This window comes from Apodemus sylvaticus, chromosome 6, assembly GCF_947179515.1.
Source record: "Apodemus sylvaticus chromosome 6, mApoSyl1.1, whole genome shotgun sequence".
Classification (NCBI taxonomy): domain Eukaryota; kingdom Metazoa; phylum Chordata; class Mammalia; order Rodentia; family Muridae; genus Apodemus; species Apodemus sylvaticus.
In genome coordinates this window covers 40,768,854-40,793,574 of record NC_067477.1, presented here as the reverse complement: position 1 = coordinate 40,793,574, position 24,721 = coordinate 40,768,854, and the positions used below count along the sequence as shown (strand labels likewise).

The 24,721-nt window shown below is 38.8% G+C and overlaps 1 protein-coding gene across 1 annotated transcript in view; it reads right to left on the bottom strand.

Annotated features, from left to right (window-relative positions):
• The window catches only part of Synj2bp (synaptojanin 2 binding protein), a 36,958-nt gene extending 32,702 nt beyond the window's left edge, over positions 1-4,256 (bottom strand). The window contains exon 1 of the mRNA XM_052185536.1: positions 4,080-4,256. Within this exon, the coding sequence (XP_052041496.1) occupies positions 4,080-4,143 (64 nt within the window). The 5' untranslated portion in view covers positions 4,144-4,256. The remainder of the gene's footprint in view (positions 1-4,079) is intronic.
• Positions 4,257-24,721: the final 20,465 nt, after the last annotated feature.

Below are 24,721 nucleotides of genomic sequence, written 5' to 3'. Positions count from 1 at the left end.
ATGCAGGCAAAACACTCATACAGATAATTTTTTTAAATCTTTTTTAATGGCAGAAATTACTTAAAATAACATGAGGAATGAGCAAAGAACAAAAGCAAAACAGTCTTCTGAAATCAAAGACCACCAAGGTTTTCCTTACAATGGTGAGGGCATGGGCCCAGCTACACAGCCCTCCCTTCTCACCCCAAGGCGCTTTTCATTGCTGTTATTCTCCTATGATGGTGGATTTGTTTTCAATAGGTTCATTTGCCTTACAAAACTATAAATATCCAAGACTCTTGTCTGATACTATACTGGCACAAATAGTAATTACACACACATTCACCCAGTTAAACCAGATAGTGCTGCCTGCAAATAGAATTGCATACTTAGAATCAGAGGCTTCTTATATTTCTCCTGTAGAAAGAAAGACTCCTATGACTTCATCAAAATTACCTAGAAGTTTTTAGTGGTAATTACTGACTTACTCCCTTCATGTATCGTCATGATGCCTTCATGAAGACTCTAAGAGCAACGGTGCCACAGACTAGGGATCGGCTCGAGGAAGTGATTAAGCGGGAACTTGGAACCTTTTACTGAACCAACAAACTTCCAATGATTATTTTTTTTTTCTACCAAATTTAATACTAAATTTGTAATTACTTTTTCCTAGCAAGTTAAATGTTTTACATCACCATAATGATTAATCTTAGTTTTCAATTTGACTGGATCTAGAATCAACTAAGAGATTAGCCATGAACAAAATATAAAGGATTTTCTTGATGAGGTTATCTGAAGAGGAAAGACTCACCCTAAATTGTAGGCAGAACCTTCCAGTGTCAACCAGATAGACAGTCCAAGGGAAAAAGCTTGGTTTTTAAAGCCGTATTTCTTTCACACTTCTCTGGTGACTTTAATCACTCTGCTAGTGAGTGTATGAGTGTATATCCTATTGCTGCTGCTCCTGCTGTTGCTACATTTCTGCCCTGCTATCAGAACCCTTCATCACTGGGATTCCAATATGGACTAACAGCTAATGGCTCTCCAGGCGTCCTCCAGATTGTCAGCACCAGGTTGGGTCTGATAAGCAGCCAGCCTCGTGGATTCAGCAGCTTCCAAGTTCTCAGCCTCTTAGCTAATGTAACAAATTCCCTACTAACACAGATATTCATTCTATTGACTTTCCTGACTGATAACAATGACTAATACTTAAAAATACTTATAAAAATTCCAGAAACCACTCAATGGAACTTTTTAAAAAAACAATTAACTATACAATACAAAAATAAACCCTTTTGTGTAAAAATGTTAACTAGATATATTTCTTATTTAGTCTCTTGAAGCCTTTCCTGACTCTGTTTAAAGGAAAATACTAAGACTAGAAACTTTAGATCTGTAAGTTCAATGCTTAGAAATTAGACAATGCCTATTAAAATGCCCAAAAGTTCAAACAATGATATTATGTTAAATTTTATGCTTAAAGCAAGAATAATATCAGAAGTCTGCTCTTGTCAGGAGACCTGGTAATACTGTGATATCACAGTTAAGAGACTCTGGTAATACTGTGATACCACAGCTAAGACACTCTATAGCAAAGTATATTGGGTTCTTGCTATGTGGCGGGAAGAAAAGCCCAAACATCATAAAAAGTAGTGTCATGGTAGGTTATTTAGGTTAGAGAACTAGATGCCTTTACATATTTGCAAAAGGAATCAGAAATGTGTATCTCATTGATCCTAAGAGGAAAAAGATTTTAAAAAACACACTCATGAAAAAATATAGACTTTTATTTACAGATCTGAGACTGCTGGGTGAGATAGCTCAGCAGGCAGAAGTATTTGCCATCAAGTCTGATAACCTGAGTTCAATCCTTGGGACCTACATGATGGAGGAGAAAACTGACTCCTAAAAGTTGTCTTCTGACCTCTACAGGCCCCTCCCTCAACAAACAAACAAATAAAAACACATAGACAAACAATGTAAAAAAAAAAACCCATGACTGCTCTTCCAGAGGTCTTGAGTTCAAATCCCAGCAACCACATGGTGGCTCACAACCATCTGTAACAAGATCTGACGCCCTCTTCTGGAGTGTCTGAAGACAGCTACAGTGCACTTACATATAATAATAAATAGATCTTTTTAAAAAAATCCCTTTCTACTATGTTAACCTCAAAGGTCAATAAATATTGAGGGAAGAATTGTATAAAATAAGAAAATTAGATTCAAGAAACTTGGGCATACGGAAAAGCCTTGAGCAAAAGTTTCTGAGCTCAGCTTACGTTTCTATTGGCTGTGAAAAAAACACCATGACAGAAGCATGAAGGAATGAAAGGAGTTATTTAAACTTAAACAGTCCACTGTGAAGAGACATCAAGACAGGCCTAGAGTCAGGAACCAAAACAGCACTGCTTGCTGGCTTGCTCCTAAAGACTTGCTCAGCCTGTTTTCTACAATCCAGGATTACCCACCTGCCCCCTGATAGCACTGCCTGCAGGGAGCTGCCCTCTCCCATTTCAAACAACTGAAGAAATGCCCGACAGGTGTGCCTACAGGCAATCTGATGGAGGCATTTTCTCATCTAAGGTTCTTCTTCCCAGACAACTCTAGCTTCTGTCAAGTTGTCATCCTCACCCCATCAAAGAACTACCCAGAACAAAGCTTCTGCATAAACCACAAAGATTAGCAGTGAATTATCCCCATAAATACAATCAACCTCCAATTTTCTCATAACAGGAAGGCAAAAAATATGACTAGTTCTGAAAGCTGTGCTTTATACAGAATAGTCAGCAGTGATTAAGCTATTGCAAACTTATATAGATAAGAAAAAAGTTAACAGACTATTCTAAGTTGTGGCCATCAGAATAGAAATTCCCAGTAACCAATGATTTATTCAATTCTTGGAATACAGTATTTAACTTACTGGAGTCAGTCTAGCCATTCACTCACTAATGACAATAGTAGCAAATAAACACACTGCTTACCATATGTCAAGACACGGTCCTAAATATTTTCCAGGGAGTAACTGACTTAATCCTAACACTATAAGTTAAATACTTCATTTCCTAACTGTCTCCATGTTACAGAAAAGACAACTACAAGCATCCATTAGTTAAGTTATTCTGCCAATACATTAAAACAAGACAAAACAACAACAAAAAACCTTAACAAGACAAAACAACAAAAAACTTTAAGATGTTAGAGTAAAAAACAAACAAACAAAAAAAACCAAAAAAAAAAAAAAAAAAAACCAAGCAAACTAAAACAAAACAAAAAAACCTTGGCCCCAAGTGGTGGACCCTAAACCTAAAATGTTACGGCCATAAAGAAAATTGCAAAATCCAAGGAAGGCAGCAGCACGATGTAGTAATGTCAAGAGGCCAGTCCAGCCATGAGCATCCGCGAGGAAGTCCACACAGCAAAAAGCTAAATGGGAATTTTCCTGTCAGAATCACGTGAAGTGTTTGTTTAAAGAATTGTTTAATCCATACTGAATCCAAATCCCTAAAGACGGGATTAGAAAACAGCATTTTCATGTTTAATATTTTGCTAAAAAGTAAAAAACGAAAAGGCCCAAGTAAAGTAATTCTGGGGTGGCGCCAGGTCTGAAAACTTCTGTTAAAGGTCTCCTCCCGCTTTAGCGTTCCAGTTGATACTGTAAATTAATTCCCCCCAAAAAATGCAGGCAGGGACCCTAACACCAGAGAAACTGTTCCGCATTCAGAAAACCTCCGTTCGCAGCTCCTGTTTTTTGCCTGAACGGGTCCTCAAAGAAACAAGGATGGGGCAAGCAACTGAATAACGGATACGGCGTCTCCCACACGCTAGCTAAACAGCGGGCTTTTTCCTAGCCTTTTCTATTGCCACCAACAGCAAGAAACCCTTCCTAGCCATAAGTGCCTGCGGTAACCCGACTGGGTTATGGAGCAGAGTCCTTGAGTCCGTTATCTAGCTAACAAAGGATGCCAATGGACTCTTTGCTCCTTGCCCGACAGCGTTCTGGGATGCGGTTCGGTCTGGGCCTGCCTGCTCTCCAGCCAGGTAAACCCGGCTCCGCCAAAGCAAGGAGCGCAGCAATTACTCCCTCCACGTCCCGCGCCTACCCGAGGGTCCTCTCGTCAGGTTGATCTCTTCCTCCGTGACTAAATAATCCACCCGTCCGTTCATATCTGACTGCTCTCCGGTAGGAAACCCGGGGTCAGCGGGTGCCCGACGCCGGTGAAGGTGAATCAAGCTCCGCGCCGCCTTCCCAGCATAGCTTTTACAGTTTCCTCTGCTGCCAGACCGGAAAAGGAAACCGCGGGCACTGGGAACGTGGAGGATGCTGGGAGTAGTGGTTCTCTGAGCCCACCAGCGTTTTTTCCGGTACCTCGCAATGTTCTCCAAGCAGATCCTGAGGTGCCATGAGTAAAGAGAGGTATGATGCTCGGTTACATTGGAAGAGCATGTGGGAAGGAGATCACGGAGAGAGGGTAATAATGGTATGAGGCATACATAGATTGATATTGTTGACATCTTAAATAAAAATCTCAAAATATCTACATATATATGTAGATATATATGGATCTCTCTCTCTCTCTCCATATATATGAGAGAGAGAGACAGAGAGAGAGAGAGAGAGAGAGAGAGAGGTCTTTTATGAGCTTCAAGCCACTCTAGGAAAGGCACCGCAGGCAAACTACTTACAAATGAGACTGCATACTTGGGTGGGAAATTGTAACCTTTTGTATAATATAGACACAATCCAATGTGATGCCCCATGTAAGAAAACTTGGCGGTTGATCTGCCAGACCTCCGGGCGTGGGGCATGTGTCCTGCCTAGAGAGCAGCAGAGGGAGAGAATCCCCGCGGCCATATTCACTGCCTGCCAGGGCAGAAAAGCTTCACTAGGTACTGTATCACCCGGAGCTTAAGATCTCTGGGGGTACAAACCGCCAGAGGTCTGCCTACGCCCAGGACCTGAGCACACAGGTGGTTCATCTCCCAGCTGGCAGGTCGTGGGGCCTGTGTACTGCACTGAGAGCAGCAGAGGGAGCTACTCCCCTTGGCCATCTTCATGGCCTGCCAGGGCAGAAAAACATCACTAGGTACTGTATTATCCTGAGCTTAATATCTCTGGGGGTGTAAATCTCCAGGGGTCTGCCTGCGCCCAGGACCTGAGAACATAGGTGGTTTATCTGCAAGCCTGTTGGTCTTGGGGCCTGTGTCCTACCTGAGAATCAACAGAGGGAGTGACAAAACACACACCATCTTTGCTCCATAACAAAGCAGTCTGAGAACACCTGGTTCACCTTGACAACCCAAGTATAACATTTCTTGAGGCAAGACTGAGCAAGGCTCCAAAGGCACAAAAGAAGAAAGCAGCATATCAGTAATCTGTGCCAGAGGAAACCCAGTCATCCACTGCCGCAGAAATAGCCTTAAAGGTCCACAGTAGGTTGAAGCACCAGCCAGTGACAATAAAACCATCTAACACCAGTGAAAACTAGATGGCTAAAGGCAAACTTAGGAATGTTACTAACAGAAACCAAGGAATTATGGCAGCATCTAAATCCAATTCTCCAACAATAGCAAGTCCTGGATACCCCAACACACCAGAAAAACAAGATTTGCATTTAAAAGCACTGGTAAGGATGCTGTTAGAGGAACATATGAAGGACATAAATAAATCTCTTAAAGAAATTCAGGAGAAAAATGATCAAAAGATAGAAGCCCTTACAAGGGAAACACAAAAATCACTTAAAGAAATGCAGGACAATATGGGTCAGAAGTTTGTAGTCAATAAGGAGGAAATGCAAAAATCACTTAAAGAAATACAGGAGAACTTTGATCAACAGGCAGAAGTCATGAAAGAGGAAAGACAAAAATATCTCAAAGAATTAGAGGAAAACAAAAACAAGCAAATGACAGAACTGAGCAAAAACTTCCAGGACCTAAAAACAGAAGAAGAAACAACTAAGAAAGCACAAAGGGAGACAACTTTGGAGACAGAAAACCTTGGGAAGAAATCAGGGACCATAGATGCAAATATCAACAAAGAATACAAGAGACAGAAGAAAGAATCTCAGATGCCGAAGATACCATAGAAACCATGGACTCAACAGTTAAAGAAAATGCAAAATGCAAAAAGCTTGTAACCCAAAACATGCAGGAAATCCAGGACACAATGAGAAAGCCAAATCTAAGGACTATAGGCATTGATGAGAGGGAAGATTTACAACTGAAAGAGCCAGCAAATATCTTCAACAAAATTATGGAAGAAAACTGCCATAACCTAAAGAGAGAGATGCACATGAATATACAAGAAGCCTACAGAACTCCAAACAGACTGGGCCAGAACAGAACTACCTCCTGTCACATAATAAGCAAAACCCCAAATGTTCTAAACAAAGAGAGAATACTTAGGGCAGTAAGAGAAAAGGGGCAAGTAACATATAAAGGAAGACCTATCAGAATTACACCAGACTTCTCACCAGAGACCATGAAAGCTAGAAGATCCTGGGCAGATCTCATGCAGACTCTAAGAGAACACAAATGCCAGCTGAGACTACTATACCCAGCGAAACTCTCAATCACTATAGATGGAGAAACCAAGATATTCCATGACAAAACCAAATTTACACAGTATCTTTCCACAAATCCAGCCCTACAAAGGATAATAGGGGGAAAACACCATTACAATGGGGGAAACTATACCCTGGAAAAAGCAGGATATTAAGCTTCTTTCATCAAACCCAAAAGAAGATAGCCACACAAGTATAAAATTAACATCAAAAATTATACGAAGCAATAACCACTACTACTTAATATCTCTTAACATCAATGGACTCAATTCCCTAATAAAAAGACATAGACTAACAGACTGGATAAGGAAACAGGACCCTACATTTTGCTGCATACAGGAAATACACCTCAGTGTCAAAGACAAAAACTACCTTAGAGTAAAAGGCTGGAAGACAATTCTACAAGCAAATGGTCTCAGGAAACAAGCCGGAGTTGCCTTTCTAATATCAGATAAAATTGACTTTCAACCTAATATCATCAAAAGAGACATGGAAGGTCACTTCTTGCTGGTCAAAGGAAAAATCCAACAAGAAGAACTTTCAATCCTGAACATCTATGCTCCAAATACAAGGGCACCCTCATTCATAAAAGAAACTTTACTAAAGCTCAAAGCCCACATTGCACCTAACACAATAATTGTGGGTGACTTCAACACTCCACTCTCATCAATGGACAGATCAGGAAAACAGAAACTAAACAGGGAGACAGTGAAACTAATTAGAGCTTTGGACCAATTGGATTTAACAGATATATATAGAACTTTTCATCCCAAAACAAAAGAATATACCTTTTTCTCAGCAGCTCATGGTACCTTCTCCAAAATCGATCATATAGTTGGTCACAAGACAGACCTCAACAAATATAAGAAGATTGAAATAATCCCATGCCTCCTATCAGATCACTATGGAGTAAAAGTGGTCTTTAATAACAATAAAAACAACAGAAAGCCCACATACACATGGAAATTGAGCAATACTCTACTCAATGATACCTTGGTCAAGGAAGAAATAAAGAAAGAAATCAAAGATTTTTTAGAATTTAACCAAAATGAAGGCACAACCTTCACAAATCTATGGGACACAATGAAAGCAGTGCTAAGAGGAAAACTCATAGCTTTGAGTGCCTCCAAAAAGAAATTCAAGAGAGCATACACTAGAAGATTAATGGAACAACTGAAAGCCCTGGAATAAAAAGAAGCTAATTCACCCAGGAGGAGGAGAAGACAGGAAATCATCAAACTCAGGGCTGAAATCAATCAAGTAGAATCCAAGAGAACCATACAAAGAATCAATAAAACCAGGAGCTGGTTCTTTGAAAAAAATCAACAAGATAGGTAAACCCTTAACCAGACTAACCAAAGGGCACAGAGAAAGTATCCAAATTAACAAAATTAGAAATGAAAAGGGAGATATTACAACAGAAACTGAGGAAATTAAAAAAATCATCAGATCCTACTACAAAAGCCTATATTCAACACAACTGGAGAATCTGGAGGAAATGGACAATTTCTTATACAGATACCAAATACCAAAATTAAACCAGGATCAAATAGATCATCTAAATAGACCCATAACCCCTAAAGAAATAGAAGGAGTCATAGATAGCCTTCCGACCAAAAAAAGCACAGGATCAAATGGTTTCAGTGCAGAATTCTATCGGACCTTCAAAGAAGACTTAACACCAATACTCTTCAAACTATTCCACCAAATAGAAACAGACAGCACACTACCCAGCTCCTTCTATGAAGCCACAATTATGCTGATACCAAAAACCCCACAAAGATCCAACTAAGAAAGAGAACTTCAGGCCAATTTCCCTTTATGAATATCGATGCAAAAATACTCAATAAAATTCTGCCCACCGAATCCAAGAACACATCAAAATGATCATCCATCAGGATCAAGTCGGCTTCATCCCAGGGATGCAGGGATGGTTCAATATAAGGAAATCCATAAATGCTATCCACTACATAAACAAACTCAAAGAAAAAAAACCACATGGTCATTTCATTAGATGCTGAAAAAGCATTTGACAAAATTCAGCATCCTTCCATGATAAATGTCTTGGAAAGGACAGGAATTCAAGGCCCATATCTAAACATAGTAAAAGCAATATACACCAAACCAGTAGCCAACATCAAACTAAATGGAGAGAAACTTGAAGCAATCCCACTAAAATCAGGGACTAAACAAGGCTGCTCCCTCTCTCCATATCTTTTCAATATAGTTCTTGAGGTCCTAGCTAGAGCAATTAGACAACATAAGGAGTTCAAAGGAATACAAATTAGAAAGGAAGAAGTCAAACTATCACTATTTGCAGATGATATGATAGTATACTTAAGTCACCCCAAAAACTCTACTAGAGAACTCCTACAGCTGATAAACAACTTCAGCAAAGTGGCTGGCTACAAAATCAACTCAAGCAAATCAGTAGCCTTTATATACTCAAAGGATAAACAGACTGAGAAAGAAATTAGGGAAATGACACCCTTCACAATAGCCACAAACAGCATAAAGTATCTTGGGGTGACTCTAACCAAACAAGTGAAAGACCTATATGACAAGAACTTCAGATCTCTGAAGAAGGAAATCAAAGATCTCAGAAAATGGAAAAATCTTCCATGCTTGTGGATTAGCAGGATTAATATAGTTAAAATGGCCATCTTGCCAAAGACAATCTACAGATTCAATGCAATCCCCATCAAAATCCCAACCCAGTTCTTCATAGAGCTAGGAAGAGCAATTCTCAAATTCATCTAAAATAACAAAAAACACAGGATAGCTAAAACTATTCTTGCTATTGAAAACCACTCTTACACCATAGTGATCTGATAGGAGGCATGGGATTAGTTCGATCTTCTTGTATTTGTTGAGGTCTTTCTTGTGACCAATTATATGGTCAATTTTGGAGAAGGTACCATGAGGTGCTGAGAAAAAGTTATATTCTTTTGCTTTAGGGTGAAATGTTCTATAAATATCTGTCAAATCCAATTGGTCTAAAGCTTCAATTAGTTTTACTGTGTCCCTGTTTAATTTCTGTTTTCCTGATCGGTAACTTCAGGGAGATTCAGTATCCCAGACCTCATACATTATTACAGAGCAATAGTGATAAAAACTGCATGGTATTGGTACAATGTCAGGCAAGTGGATCAATGGAATAGGATTGAAGACCCAGAAATGAACCCATACACCTATGGTCACTTGATCTTCGACAAAGGAGCTGAAAGCATCCAGTGGAAAAAAGATAGTCTTTTCAACAAATGGTGCTGGTTCAACCGGAGGTCAGCATGCAGAAGAATGCCGAATCCATCCATTCTTATCTCCTTGTACTAAGCTCAAGTCCAAATGGATCAAGGACCTCCACATAAAACCAGACACACTGAAACTAATAGAAAAGACACTGGGGAAGACCCTTGAGGACATGGGCACAGGGGGAAAGTTCCTGAATAGAACACCAATAGCTTATGCTCTAAGATCAATAATTGACAAATTTATGGGACCTCATAAAACTACAAAGTTTCTGTAAGGCAAAGGACACTGTCAAAAGGACAAAAAGTCAACCAACAGATTGGGAAAGGATCTTCACAACCCTAAATCTGACAGAGGGCTAATATCTAATATATACAAAGAACTCAAGAAGGTAGAACCCAGAGAACCAAATAACCCCATTAAAAAGTGGGGTATGAAGCTAAACAAAGAATTTTCACATGAAGAACTTCGGATGGGTGAGAAACACCTTAAGAAATGTTCAACATCATTAATCATTAGGGAAATGCGAATCAAAACAACCCCGAGATTTCACCTCACACCAGTCAGAATGGCTAAGATCAAAAACTCAGGAGACAGCAGGTGCTGGCAAGGATGTGTAGAAAGAGGAACACTCCTCCACTGCTGGTGAGATTGTAAGATGGTGCAACCACCTTGGAAATCAGTCTGGAGGTTCCTCAGAAAACAGGGCATGACACTTCCGAAGGACCCTGCTATACCACTCCTGGGCATATACCCAGAGGATTCTTCAGCATGCAGTAAGGACACATGCTCCACTATGTTCATAGCAGCCCTATTTGTAGTAGCCAGAAGCTGGAAAGAACCCAGGTATCCCTCAATGGAGGAATGGATACAAAAATGTGGTATATTTACACAATGGAGTACTATTCAGCAATTAGAAACAATGAATTCATGAAATTCTTAGACAAATGGATGGAGCTGGAGAACACCATACTAAGTGAGGTAACCCAGTCTCAAAAGATCAATCATGGTATGCACTCACTAATAAGTGGATATTAACCTAGAAACGGAATACCCAAGACATAATCCACACATTAAATGATGTCCAAAAAGAACGGAGGAGTGGCCCCTGCTTCTGGAAAGACTCCGTGCAACAGTATAGGGGAATTCCAGAACAGGGAAGTGGGAAGGAGTAGATGGAGGAACAGGGGGAGGGAAGAGGGCTTATGGGACTGGTGACCCAGAAAAGGGGAAATCATTTGAAATGTAAATAAAGAATACATCAAATTAAAAAAAAGAAATTAAATTTAAAAAAAGAAAAGAAAACTTGGCAACACTGCTTAGCATTCCTTCCTTAGCAGTCCATTGTGTTAATTAATAAAATGTATCCAAATGAAAAAATGAAGCCTCTCTTTCTCTTTCTCTCTCTCTCCCCTCCTCCTCCCTCCTCCCCCTCTCTCTCCCTCTCTCTTCCTCCTCCTCCTCTTCAAGCAAGTATTCTCCACTACTTAAAGCCAGGCACCTGGGCTGACACACAGGACAGGAAATGAGGATTTCCCTGATATTTACATCCAAGAGCTTTGTTTTCCAGGACCTTATGCACAAGATTTCCTGACTTATTGCTGACAAGACTCTTACTTAACTTCTAAAAAAGATGTATATGTCCCTGGCTTGCATTAATAACAGGCCTATATAACTTAAGAAATGTGTACAAAGATAAAGAGAAATAAACATAGGCTTGTTCAAGAAAAATTCTCCAAACAAGAGAAGGTGAAATGTCCTTCTTTTGACAAAATGATTGCAGGACTTAAGATGTGACTTTCCAGCCGTCTTGACTTTTAAGATAGGACATTCCAAACAAAGGTGAAGAAACTTCCAGGGATCAAAAATGCAAAGGCTGTAAGGACGAGGAAGGTAACCATAAACGTGTAGGGTGATTCAAGGGACTCCTGTGGTGTTAAGAGAATCGAAGTGTACATAATCAGACTACAGTATTCAAACTTACAGTTAAAAACCAAGCCAGCAACTCCTGTTTATTAAAAACAAGTCAGAGGTGGATTCTGTAGAAATGAAACAGGACAGGAAGGCAGGGAACCTACGAGACACGAGAAGAGAAGGGCCCTGTCATCTCTAGGTCTGATTGAGATCTCTTGCTAACTGAGCAAGGATTCTAGCACAATGAATAACATTTGCTGTAAAGGCTTCTGACATAGAGTTAATATTACTTCCCTGCATAGATATATGTAAAATTGGCAATGCCCTAAGCTTAAAACGTCAGTGTGTATGGATCTGAGTGAGCAGGAGTTTCATTCCTTTCTCTAGAAATTGCCTGAGAATCTTAAACCAAATCTATCATATCCTACCTTCCTTTATTTGTAGAACTACACCTCTACTCTGTCAACGGTACCTGTCAGGTGCCCCTCCATAATCATCTACAAGTAAGACAGTGACTTCAAACTCCATGTAAACCTCATAGATAACTACTGTAAAAAGCAATGAACACGCTGGGCAGTGGTGGTGCACACCTTTAATCCCAGCACTTGGGAGGCAGAAGCAGGTGGTTTTCTGAGTTTGAGGCCAGCCTGGTCTACAGAGTGAGTTCCAGGACAGCCAGGCTACACAGAGAAACCCTGTCTCAAAAAACAAAACAAAACAAAACAAAAAGGCAATGAACACATATCCATGCTCTCTGCTCTCCCTTACTATCTTTTGAGTGCCTTGTTTTCTAATCCTCATCTGTGATAGTTCAAATATGTTTGGCCTAGGGAGTGGCAGTATTTGGAGGTGTGGCCTTGTTGATCAAAAAGTATGTCACTATTAGGGGGGGGTGTCTTTGATAGTCTGGGATTGCACTGAATCTGTACATTGCTTTTGGTAAAACTGTCATTTTCACAATATTAATTCTACCAATTCATGAGTATGGATAGTTTTTCTATTTTCTAGTGTCTTCCTGAATCCCTTCCTTCAGAAATTTAGGATTTAATTAAATTTCTGAAAGAAATTTAACTTCCTTCAGAAATTAAAACTAAATTCCTAAAGAAATTTAGCTTTACAGGTCTTCTACCTCCTCAGTTAGATTTTTTTTTTTACTTTTATTTATTCACTTTACATCACTGCCTGATCACTGCCCCCACTTCTTGTCACTCCCTCCCATAATCCTTCTCCCATGCCCCCTCCCCTTCTCCTCTGAGAGGGTGGAGGCCTCTCTGGTTATCCCCCTACCCAGGCACATCAAATCTCTGCAGGACTACATGCATCCTCTCCCACTGAGGCCAGACAAGACAGCCCAGCTTAAAGACCATACCCTGCAGACAGGCAACAGCTTTTGGGATAGCTCCCACTCCAGTTGAAGACCAAGCTGCACATCTGCTCCATATGTGCAAGGGGATGTAGGTCTAGCCCATGTATGCTCTTTGGCTGGTGGTTCAGTTAGTTGACTCTGTTGGTCTTCCTATAGAGTTCTATCTCCTTTGGAGCCCACAATCCTTCCCTCAACTCTTCCATAAGAGTCCTCAAGCTCTATCCACTATTTGGCCAAGGGTCTCTGCATCTATCTGAGTTAGCTACTGGGTGGATCCTCTTAGAGGACAGCCATGCTAGACTCCTGTTTGCAAGCATGACAGAGTATCATTACAGGGTTATGCTTGCCCATGGGATGGGTCTCTAGTTGGGCCAGTTATTGCTTGGTCATTCCCTTAGTCTCTGCACTTCTTGTAGGCAGGATAAATTTTGGGTCAAAGGTTTTGTGGCTGGGTTGGTGTCCCTGTCACTCCACTGGGGTTCTTGCCTGGAGGTGGCCTCTTCAGATTCCATATATCAAATGTTGTGAGTCACAGATAAGGTCACCCCCATTGATTCTTAGACATGTCTCTATCCCAGGTCTCTGGCATGTCCAAAAGATGCCACCTCCTCAACCCCATCAGTTGCAGATTTCCATTGATTCCCATGACCATCTGGCCATCTCTCCTACCCCTCTCTGCACTCAATCCTGAACCCTCAGATTCCCTTCTCCATCCCCTTACTCACACAATACAAAAATTAAAATGACAAAAACATTCTGATGTAGAAATGTAATTTTTCTTTTCTTCTCTCTCTCTCTCTCTCTCTCTCTCTCTCTCTTTTTGGTTTTTTGAGACAGGGTTTCTCTGTATAACCCCAGCCATCCTGGAACTCACTCTGTAGACCAGGCTGGCCTCAAACTCAGAAATCCACCTGCCTCTGCCTCCCAAGTGCTGGGATTAAAGGAGTGTGCCACCACTGCCCAGCCAACTTGTTTGATTAGAATTACACAAGGGTGTCGTTTCCATAATTTCTTTCTCTGTCTTGTTTATCATTTGTATAAAGGAAGGCTACTGATTTCTTTGTGTTAATTTTGTATTCAACCACTTTGCTAAAGGTGTTTATCAGCTCTAAGAGTTCTCTGGTATAATTTTTAGGGTCACTTATGTATACTATTATATTATCTGCATATAGCAATCAATACTTCTTCCTTTCCAATTTGTACTCCCTTGATCTCTTTCAATTGTCTTATTGCTTTGGTTAGAACTTCAAGTACTATATTGAATAGATAGGGAAAGAGTGGGCAGCCTTGCCTGATTTTAGTGGAACTGCTTTAAATTTCTCTCCATTTAGTTTGATGCTAGCTATTGGCTTGCTGTATATTGCTTTGATAATGTTTAGTTATGTGCCTTGTATCCCTGATCTCTCTAACTTTGAACATTAACAGGTGTTGGATTTTTGTCAAAGGCTTTTTCAGCATCTAATGAATGATATTGTCTTAGTTGGTTTTTACTGCTGTGAACACACACTATGACCAAGGCAACTCTTATAAGGACAGCATTTAATTGGGGCTGGCTTACAGGTTCAGAGGTTCAGTCCATTATTATCAAGGCCTGAGCATGGCAGTGTCCAGGCAGGTATGATGCAGGAGCTGAGAGTTCTACATCTTCATCTGAAGGCCAGTAGGAAAAGACTGGCTCCAATGTGGTTAGGATGGTCTCATTGCCCACCCCTACAATGACACACTTCCTCTAACAAGGCCACACCTCCTAAAAGAGCCTGACCCTGGGCCAAGAAATATTCAAACTACCACAGAGAAGACCTCAAAGACCTATATGATAAGAACTTCAAGTCCTGAAGAAAGAAATTGAGGAAGATATCAGAAAATGGAAAGATTTCCCATGTTCATGGATCATTAGTATTAACAGTGAAAATGGACATCTCACCAAAAGCAGTTTACAACTTCAATGCAGTTCCCATAAAAATTTTAACACAAGCTGCTTTTTTAAAAGACTTACTTCCAAAACTTTTCCATAAAAGGCTAGTTCACCTATGCAGCCTTTCAGATTGTCATAGTCAAGATGTCAGCTAAACAATGAACTTTCTCACTACATAGTGACTGAAAGGCAAATGATGCCAGCTAGCTCTACTTTGTCAAAACCAATTTCCCTATTTCCCTTTGGGGCCCCAGAAGGGAATTCTTTGCCCCAATTTATCTAGAAACAGACAAAAGAAGATCATTGCCCCAGTCCCTTATGTTGGAGTGGATGGTTCTGGTTATTTTATAAATTATAGGTATGTTGTCATTCTAAGGAATACTTTACAAATGTTGTAGCTTTGGACAGGGAGGAAACCAGAGAGCTGAGAGTCAGGTATTTCTGCCTTTCATTTTCTCTTCTCTATCCTTCCTTCTTAGGTAAAAGAGAGGAGAGTTGAAGAGAAAAGGGGAGACATAGTAATATAGAATTTAAAGGAATAGACAAATAGGGATAGTTCATCAAATTTACTCTTAAACAAAACATTGCATAGCCATATCTTACACTGGTAGAAATATTTATAATTGATGCAAAGTTGAAGTTGTAATTTCTTACATTGGTACAGAACTTATTTTAATACTTGTCTAAAGTTTTCATTGGTATGACTTTCTTATATTGATATAAAAATTGGGATTAATATTGTTACTCTTAGATAGGCATTGTGCCTATACAGTACATCTAAGAATACAAAGCTTAGACCCAGTCTTCCTATAACTGCTATTACAAACTGTTCTTAGATGATTAAGCAATACGAGTTAAGGGCCAGATAGCAAACTCATGGTTCTGAGTTAATTATAAAAGGGTGTTTTTGAGAATTTTAATTAGAAATGGCTGAGCATAGTCAAGGCTTAACAGTTCAGAAATGATTTGAGTAGATAGCTAGTCTTCAAAGGTGTCAGAAGTCCACAGAATACAACACTTATGGCCTTTTCTTTATTAAAGATCATTTGACTAGAGGCATGTCTGCTCCTGACAAAACCCCTTTTTGGGATTCAAAGAAGAAATTGAACATCAATAGAGTTGCTCGAGTTGTGGCAAGACAGCCACTAGGCAAGAATTGCCTCAACTCATTTCCAGACAAAAATATTGTCCAAGGAAAGGACACACTATGTGGAATAGTCGACTGACAGCTCTGCCAAGACAGGGTAAACAGTCTTTCAAAATTTTGTATTACAAAGGTCTGTCAGATGATCCTGGGCCAGAACGCTGAAAACTTATGCTTCAGCATTTTGAGGAATGAGGGACTGTCTAGGTAGTCAGCTGAGTCTATAAATTGGTTGATTTTGGAAAATATGTTTTGTGCTCCCTATATTTTCAGGTAATATTTAAGTTGTTCCTGGATTTCTGATGGGGTTGAGGACCAGTTATAGCCTCATAACCAACCCAAACTGTTTAGAATTGAGAGAGATGATACAGATTTGAGAGGATGGTTTTCAGATGGTATACAAACTAAAACTGGAATATTATAATATAATATAACCGGGTAAAATTGTAAGCCTTTTAAGTTAGGACATATGGTATAGTGATTCATCTAAACTGACAAAATTGATGGACCGGGTGTTAAGTGAATCATATACTTTATAAATTACATAACAGTAATACTTGCGTTCAATTTATATCTGAGGGGGGGGAAGAGCCTTTTAATTGGACAAAAAGGGGAAATGTAGATTGCACTAGTGCTGTTTGTATTTTGATGCTATTTCTGCTTCCTCAAGAAGGGCTGCCCTGACAAAGAGTGGATCAAGTACTCAGGTGATTTCATGTGATCCTTCTCCCCATTTTAACTGGTCAAATAAAGGCTGGAGCCTGTGAGAGGGCAATGGAAGGGAAAGGTGGAGCTGCAAGTTTCAGAGAGGGAGGAAGAGGAGATGAGATGAAGGAGAGAGAGGAAGATGGAGGAAGAAGAGGCGACAGGAAGATGAAGAAAGGAGAATCACATGGCCTGGAGCAGCCACAAGTAGCAAGGGGTCTCATAGCTAGAGAATAGAGTAGTCTAGTGATATATTTGCCCAATCTAGACCTGCAGTTTAAAAATGTTATAACTAATTTGTATCTTCTTTGCACAGACTTATTGGGGTTGGAGATTTACCACAACACATTTCTTTTTACAGACCTTGACAGAGCAATTCTTAACTTCAGATGGAAAAACAAAAAACCCAGGATAGCAAAAACAATCCTAAACAATAAAAGAACTTCCAGAGTTAACACCACCTCTGCCCTCAAGTTGTACTACAGAGCAATACTAATATAAACTGCATGGTATTGGTATAGAAATAGACAGGTTGATCAATGAAATTGAATAAGACACTGAAATAAACCCATGCACCTACGGACACTTGGTTTTTGACAAAGATGGAAAAACCATGCAATGCAAAAAAGAAGGCATCTTCAATAAATAGTGCTGGTCTAAGTGGATATCTTCACATAGATTTTTTTTTTTTGTTTTGGAGAGTCTTATAATGGGAGTGAAATGCATGATCTCTTTCTCAGTATCTTTCTTTTTAGTATGTAGAAAAACTACTTATTTTTGTAAATTGATTTTGTATTCAACCACCTTGCAGAACTTATTGATAAGCTTTAGAAGTTTTCTGATGGGATCTCATGTATGATATCTCATCTGAAAATGGGAATTTGACTTCTTTTTCTATTTATATCCCTTTAATTTTCCTTCTCTTGTCTTATTGCAATTGCTAGGGCTTCAAGTACTAGATTGGAAAGAAATGATAGTGGGCAGCCCTTTCTTGTTGCTGATTTTAATAGAGTTGCTTCAAGTTTTTCTTCATTTAGGATATTATTCACTGTGTTTGTAACATGTAGTCTTTGTTAGATTGAAATATGCTTCTTCCAGTCCTACTTTCTGCCTTCTATCGTGAAGGGATGTTGGATTTTGTCAAAGGCTTTTTCTGTATCTATTTAGATGATTGTGAAACTTTTGTCTTTAAGTCAGTTTATACAACTTGTTACATTTAATGACTTATATATATTAAACTATCTCTGCATTGTCAGAGATATTAATTGCCTGGAGGTTTTTGTTGTTTGTTCATTTATGTCTTTAGTGGGTTTGGCATTAGAGTTGTGCCGACTTCACAGATGTGACTAGGAAAGCTGAAATAAATGAAGAATATATGGTTATAGATATTTTTTGAAAGCCTTTATAGTTCTTCTATGAATCCAACTGGGCCCGGGCTTTCGTTAGTCAGAAGATCTTTTACTACTGCTTCAATCTCTTCCTTTGTTGTAAGTCTAATTAGATTGTTGACCTCTTCACGGTTTAGCATTATGGTTTAGGTGAATCTAGAAATCTATTTCTTTTCGATTTTCCAAGTTAATGAAATCCAGGTTTTAAAGTATTCTGTTGTAAATTTTGAATTGTTTGTATTTATTGTAATATTTACTTGTTCATTTCTGATTCTGTTAATTTGGGTCTTTCATCATTTTGATTAATTAGACAGTGTCTTACTATGAAGCTCTGGATGGCCTGGAACTTGATATGTATACCAGAAAGTTCTGTAACTCACAGAAATCAACCTGCCTTTGGTTCCTAAGTGTTGTGATTAAAGGCATCTGTCACCATGCTTGGCTCTCTAAGATCTTTAGCACAAATATATGTTGGATTTTGTCAAAATCCTTTTCTACATCATTTGAAATGAACATATAATTATGAATTACATTTATTGATTTGTATATACCGTAGAATCCCTGTATCCCTGGAAAGAAGCCAACTTGGTCATCAAGACCAATCTTTTGCTACAGTGTTGAAAACATTTTACAAGCATTTTACTGGGAATTTTTGTATCTATTTTCATCAAGAAGATTGGCCTATTATCCTCTTGGACTTTTCTCCTTCTCCTCTTCCTCCTTCTTCCTGAATATTTACCTTTTGGATATAAAAGAATTTGGAAGTGTTTCTTCTATTTCTGCTTTTCAGAATAATTTGAGTAATATTGATATTAGTCCTTCTTTGGCTGTCTGGTAGAATTCTGAATTGAATCTATCAGAACCTAGGTGTTCTTTTTTGTTTTAGTTAGAGGACTTTTTTTTTAATTACTGCCTCTATCACATTGGATGTTGTAGATCCATTTAAATGATTTATTTCATTTTGGTTTAGCTTTATTAAGCTGTTAAGTTTTCCAATTTAATGGTATACAAAATTTTAAAATAGGCCCTCATGGTTCTCTGAATTTTCTTAGTGTCTGATGTAATGTCTCCCTTCTCTTGTGTCTTATTTTATTAATTTGAGTCTCCTTTCTCATTTGGTTAATGTGGATCAAAGTTTTGTTAAATTTATGCTTTCAACAAATCACTTCTTTGTCTCATTGATTCTTTTTATTTTGATTTTTTATTAGTTTTTGTCCTGGTCATTATTTTTGTCTACTGCTTTGAGAATCGGTTGAAAAAAATAAATAAAACAAAACAAAATGAATTAATTTGAAGCCTATTTTGCTTTTGTCTTACTGTCTTTTAAATTTTATTATATTTTTGTTTACTTATTTTGTGTGCATATGACTTGCAATTACATGACATTTGTGTGTGGGCACTTGTACATGTATGGAAGTCAAAGGATAAGTAGTGGGAATTGCCATTTTCCTTCCAGTATATGTGTCCTGGGAATTGAACTAAGGTCTTCAAGCTTGGCAGCAAGTGCTTTTATCCACTGAGCCATCTTGCCAATGAAGATATGGCATTTTATGAGATAATTGAATTGCACCCGTTTGTTAAATAGTTCCATTTTCTTGGAATACATAGTTTTGTATATTTTTACCCTAAGGTGTACTTATTGGATGGAGCAAAAAGAAATATTCGGTTTTCTAATCCAGTTTGCTAGTTCATGTCTATTGATATTGTTATTGTTGAAAGGTAAATATTGTTTCATGTATTAACCATGTTCTCTAGAGTAACAAAACCAATAAGATGAGTATGTATATATGAGAATTTATGAACTCAGTTTACTTTTAAAGAGTAACAAGCAGCTGAATCACACCTAAGAAGGCACTGTATCCTCCATGATGAAAGTGGTCCAATCTAGTCAGCCTGCCACCAGGTTGTCATATTGAGGGCTCAGTACTGGTCTTTGCTCTTGGCAGATCTGGAACTTAGCAGAAGCTATAACTAAGTCAGCCTTAGTAGGTGGAAGTACATGTCAAGTTCATGTGTAACCCCCATGTCTGTTACCATGACTACATTGTTCATGGGCCCATTAGGCATGTGAAGGCCAGCCTGGTCTACATAAGTGAATTTTAGGATAGTCTGAGAAAGAGGCTGGCTGGCTATCCATAGAATGGGTCATTTTATCTACTTGATTACTCTGCCTCTTCTTTTTTAAAAACAAAAATTTTAGAACTATTTTATGTTCTACATATGTCTATGTACCATATGTGTGCCTATTAGGGTCAAAAGGCATTGAAGTCCCTAGAACTGGAGATGCAGATGGTTGTGAGCCACCATGTGGGTACTTAAAAATTGGCCACCTGGGCTAGAGAGATGGCTCAGCAGTTAAGAGTACTGACTATTCTTCCAGAGGTTCTGAGTTCAATTCCCAGCAACCACATGGTGGCTTACAACAATCTGTAATAGGATCTGATGCTCTCTTCTGGTATGTCTGAAGACAGCTACAGTGTATTCATAAAATAATAATACATACAGTGTAGCATATGTATGCATAAAATAATAAATAAATAAATAAATAAATAAATAAATAAATAAATAAATAAATAAATAAGAAAGAAAGAAAGAATTGGCCACATGTCCTCCATAAGAACAAATGTGGCTCCTAACTGCTGAGTTATCTCTCCAATTCCCTCTTCCTCTTCTACAGTCACATTTTGAGAACATTTACATGAATAAATGTCCTTTGTACATTTAGAGATATCTACATACCTCTTCCTCAAATGTCTTTCCTACCAATTTTGCAATCATGCTCCTTCCAATTCCCATACAGCCCAGACAAACCACTAGCTATAGCCTAAGAATCAGTATATGATCACTCAGCTGATCATTTCTCCTTCCAAGCAAAGTGTGCAACCATGTGCACTGCATGAACATATGCCTACTGTGAAGATTTTCCTTCACCATCAGTCTCTATGGTTGTCACATAAAGCATCTGTAATGCTACTGCTGTCTTTTTCTGGGTAGTGCCTGCATAATTTGCAGAAGCATCTGTGATGTAGGCCCTAGTCAATCAACTCTTCTCACCCAATTGACACAGGGCATACCACATATGTCTATAGATGGACACTTGGTTACATAAAGCTGTGTGACATGAGTTAGATTTATAGGTATTAAGGCAATTCTTGATATAACTTGTTTGTGCCTTCAGGACCTGCTCAGCCTTAGCCACACATAATCAGTCAGTTTCATTTGATGGTGGACTGCTGATGTACACACCCACCTTTATAGCTTAGAAAATGGATTAGTTACTTTTCTGTTGGTGTGATGAAACACGTTGATCAAAAGTGACTAATGGAAGGAGGGGTTTATTTTAAGATTGTGACTCCAGAGGAATACATCCACAGCACAGAAGCAGCAAGTAGCAGGTGTGGCAGCAGAAGTGGAGAAAGCAGAACGATCACATTCTTCCTCAAAACATGAATCAAAGAGAGCAAGCTGAAAGTGGGGCAGGATTATAAGCCCTCAAAGCCTGCTCCTCAGCGGCGTACTTCCTCCCAGTAAGGCTGTACCAGTACCCAGAACATCTCCACCTTTTGGGGTCCAAAGCTGCAAACATCTGAACCTATGGAGAACAGTTTTCATTTAAACCACTACAGGTACCAATTCCATTTGTCTTGTACAGTTCAAGTAGTTCATACCATAGATTTTCAATGTTCTCTGTGCTACCAGAGGAGTCTAAGTTATGGGCTATATCCAGTTGGAGAGACAGCTCCAGATACCACCAAGCCCACTAGAGAATTTCAGTGATAGAATTCTGTGTTTCACTAGAACCATTCCTGGCACCACAATTTGTATTAATCAGGGATGTCTAGAGGAATGGAATCAATAGAATATATGTGCGTGTGAATGTATTAAATAAGCTTACTTTGAAATAATAATGACAGCCAAATCCCAGCTAAGAGGCTGAAAGTCTAGTACTCAGGCCATGGGGTTGGGTGCCTCAACCCTGAACCTGGTACTAAAAATATGGGGGTCTACTGAAGAGTTACTTGGTCCTCAGTCATTGATGAAAGCCTGGATATGTTGATTCTAGTATCAGCAAAGGAATCAGCAGCAACAAGATAAATTAATTTGGTGGGAAGAGGGAAGACCAGATGAATAAAAAGTGAATAATTTTCCTTTTGCCCTTGCCCCTTTATCTTGGATAGCACCAAAAGTTACACCCATATTTGAAATAGATCTACCCATGTCAATTAATATAGTTAAGAGAATTCTTCAATTGAGGCATCATACATAGATGATCTAATGTGTAGCAAGTTGACATTAAAACCAAACCATTATACTCCTGCTGTTTTGGAGTGTCTGGGGGAGTTTCTTGAATTTTTATTTAATGAGTGTCATAGCATCATTGATTTTTTTTCCCCATCCTGATCTCTTTGGTGTGTTCATTTTTCTCTTCAGACAGAAGTATTCCTTCTAGGATCCTTGGTAGTGCTGCCTTGGTGGGCACAAATTCCTTTAGCCTGTGTTTTTCCTTTTTTCCATCAATTAAAATAATTTTGCTTGGTATATTAACTAGCTGTGCTGCTAATTGCTTTGTTGTTTATTTTTTCTTAGAATCTGAAAGACACTGCTCTTCTTGCTTTCATGGTTTAGACTGAGAAGTCCACGGTTATCTGAATGGGTCTGTCTTTGTATTGACTTGGCCCTTCTCTTTTGAAGTTTTCAATCACATAATTTGTTCTGTACATTTAATATTTTGACTATAATACAACACAGGGAGTCTTTTTCTCATTCTGTCTGATATTCTGTGTACCTTTTGTGTCTGGATGACCTTCTATTTGCCTATTTGAGAAACTGTACTAGTGATTTCATTAATACTTTATATGGTTTTGCATGGAGCATATTCCTGTAAGATGTGGAGTTTACTTTTTCAGTGTCACAGAGTTCTTGCATGTTTTGTTCAAACATTAAAGAAGCTCACTGGCCTTCACTGAATAAATGACCTAATTACTGTTGTGCCTTTATACCCAGTCTATCTTCAGCATTATTGATTCGATTGGCCAGGCTTTTAACTTAAGCTTTGTGTTTCTCATTTCCAACATCATTTCAGTTTGTGTTTTCTTCAGTATTTCTACCTCTTTATTCAACTCCATTTCCATATCACATTCAACTGTTTGTGTTCTCAAGAAACATTAGAGTATTCTTTTGTTTGTTTTACTATATTTAAAATCATTCTTTTGAATCCCACATCTGAAATTTCCTCTAAGTCATTCTGATTGTGGGTCACTAGTATGGGATTGAAATTTTTTAAAGTAGATGAGTTGCCTTGGTTTTTCATGTTATTTGTGGGTTTGCTCTAGAATCTGCCTATCTAGGGTTAAATTGTTTATTTATGATTTTTCTAATTCAGGGTACCTGTCTTCTTTTAGTGACTGGATTTGTGGTGTCCAGAAGAGACTAGGTTGTAGTAAAGTTATATATAGTGATGTTTTTGCCTGTGAGAGTGGTGGTCAGGCCCAGGCTTTATTTCCAATCTGTCTCTGTAGGTTGTGCCTATATGCAGGAACTGTCACTCTCTAGCAGTTAACCCATGCTGATAATGGAATAGTAGGTGACTACAACGCAGACCAATTTGTTTACTGAGCAAAGGAACCCCTGTGGTACTCTAAATACTAACGTGTCAGAATGAATACAAAGGAAAAGACAAAAAGAGAGGTAAATACTAATGGTGATAATAGTAATAAGTATTAGATTGTTAGATGTGAAGTAGTGGAAAGAGACATGTAGGAGTAGGAAGAATTAAGGCAAAGGAAAAAATAAGGTCAGTATGTAAGAGCTTTGATTGGCAGTCAACTAAAAAGAAGTGATAAAGGATTATACTCAGAGATCTTAAACCAAATCATCCTCTAGGCTTTGGGAGATGTAACAGTGAGAGGAATGGATATAAGAAAAAAAAAAGGAAAAGGGGGCTGAAGGAGAAAAAAGAAAGAGAGAAGAATGAATAGGGGGCAGTGTTGGTCTGCTACAATGTCCTCCTGTACAGTGCATGACAAGGGATAGCTGTAGGGGAGGGAGAGGACTAGATGGAGGTATAATATAATGGAACAATGCCATAACTAAAAGAGATCTGAAACACACACACACACACACACACACAGCACAGCACAGCACAAAGAACAGATACAAAGAGCTATTGCAGCTATTTTGTTGGCAGTTCTTGGGATTGAAATCCAAGGTAACATGCTGGAAAGGGGGGATTCTTCTGAGGCCTTGCTCCTCAGATTGCTAGCCACCATCTTTTCCCCACATCTTCAGTTATATGTTCTTTACATGTTGTATGCATGTCCACATGCCCTCTTCTTAAAAGCATAGCAATCATGTTGTAGTGGGGCTTAGAGAACCTATCAAACTTTCTGTTTAAAAGCCACATTGCCAAGTATGTTGAGACACTGGGGGTTTAGGATTGACTATATGAACTTTGCAGTTTGTGTGCCTAGGATTTACAGTGCCATTTTCTTCCAGACAGCA